General features: G+C 45.7%; 1 protein-coding gene across 1 annotated transcript in view; it reads right to left on the reverse strand.

The window, feature by feature from the left end:
- Window positions 1-1,742, reverse strand: part of LOC106817582 (PH domain leucine-rich repeat-containing protein phosphatase 2-like) — a 14,859-nt gene that overhangs the window by 11,449 nt on the left and 1,668 nt on the right. Inside the window, exon 2 of the mRNA XM_014822259.1 lies at window positions 1,657-1,702. Coding sequence (XP_014677745.1) covers window positions 1,657-1,702 — 46 coding nt within the window. The remainder of the gene's footprint in view (window positions 1-1,656; window positions 1,703-1,742) is intronic.

The following is a 1,742-nucleotide window of genomic DNA, read 5'->3' on the forward strand; positions in this document are numbered from 1 at the left end:
AACGATGAACGGACAAGGTGAGTTATGGAAGCGATTGGAAAACACTTAAGAAACGCGCTGTCAGAATAGTGTTCAAACGCTCAGCCGAAAGAAACACAGAAAGAAAATTAAAATGCCATTACGCGAGAAAGCTTCGAAAAATGAGGAAATATTTTTTCTAGATGCGTAATAACATAAGGTTAACGACTCTACGGCGTAGTACTTAAAACGTAAGTATTTTGACGCATGCATCATTAATTTTACTTGAGTAAAATTGCTCACGTGTGAGCCGGGCTTAAGGCAACCACAGAAGATCTCCAGTGCCTTACACAGGTGCATGTATGTGTGAAAAAAGGAGGAGAGAGCCAGAGGGTGTATATACGAGGGGGTGGTGAAGGAGAGAGATATGTGGATATATGTAAGAGGGTAGGGAAGAGGAAGACATGGGTATATACATACATACATATATATCAAGAGTAGATAAAGAAGGATAAAAAGATCCTTCTTTATACGCTCTTGATATATATATATATATGACGGGTGGAGAGGGGGAGGCACTGGAATATGTGAGGGAGAGGTGGAGAGAAGGGAGGCCTGGGTATATGTGAGAGGGTGGGGAGGGAGGCGGTACGGATGTATGTGTGTTGGGAGGGGATGAGAGATCGAGACCGGTAAACGCAGGTAAGGTGATAGGGTGCAAGCATATTTTAAGTGCTTCTTTAGTGTGTGTAGATTCAAATGTGTTCTATGTCATAAAGGTGTAAGTATATATTAAGTGGTTTCTTGCATGGTGTGTAGGTTATTATGTTCCATGCCACAAAAACGTAACTGGGTTCCGTGTTAAGAGGTTTGTAGGTTTATATCCGTGCTATTTATACCCAAAAAAGTGCAAGTTGGTTTTTATGTGGTTTCTCAATGTGTCTAGGTTTATGTGTGTTTTATAACAAAGCGGTGCAAATGGGTTTCATTTGACTTTTAAAGGTTTCTATGTTAATGCGTCGTTCAGACCAAAACCGTGTGATTGTTTCTTTCGTGATTTTTAAAGGCGTGTTCTCGTCACCAAATCACCAACTACTTATAAGTAAAGCGCCAACAAAGGACCCGAGAAAACTTGTAGAGGGTGAAGGTGGAAATCTACTCGTGACCTAGCTGTGTAGTGAACAGGAAACACATTATCTTGGTTCTCAACAGTAAAATCGGCGAATGCCAATTGTGCTCAAAGGCAAATGTACGGTGGGACTCGAGGACAAGGAATGAGTTTAATCTGTTAATTATTATATTTCTTTTAGGGCTATTTTCTTGGCTTATTCTTTTATCTTGTTCCACGAGTCAAAGGCAGTCTCCCTGCCCCCTCCTCCCCTCCTTCCCTCCCCATCCCTCCTTCCAACTCACCGACGTAAAAACGAAGAAGGTATCCTAGCTCCTTGCTCTGTCCCACCTCCTCCCCCTCCTTCCGTCCTCCCCTCTCCTCCTCCTTCCTCTCCCCACCGCTCCACCCCTCCTCCTATCCTCTTTCCTCCCCTCCTCGCTCCCTCCCTCTACAACTCACCGACGTAAAACCGGAGAAGGTATCCTAGCTCCTTGCTCTGTCCTCCCTCCTCCCTCCTCCCTCTCCTACCCCTCCTCTACCTCCCCCTCCTCCCCTCCTCCCCTCCTCCCTCCCTCCTCCCAACTCACCGACGTAGAACCGGAGAAGGTATCCTAGCTCCTTGCTCTGTCCGACCTCTTGCATGCGACACACGTCCGCGTATCCTATCCGCGAC

The sequence above is a fragment of the Priapulus caudatus genome, unplaced genomic scaffold, assembly GCF_000485595.1.
Source record: "Priapulus caudatus unplaced genomic scaffold, Priapulus_caudatus-5.0.1 Scaffold1778, whole genome shotgun sequence".
Classification (NCBI taxonomy): Eukaryota; Metazoa; Priapulida; class Priapulimorpha; order Priapulimorphida; family Priapulidae; genus Priapulus; species Priapulus caudatus.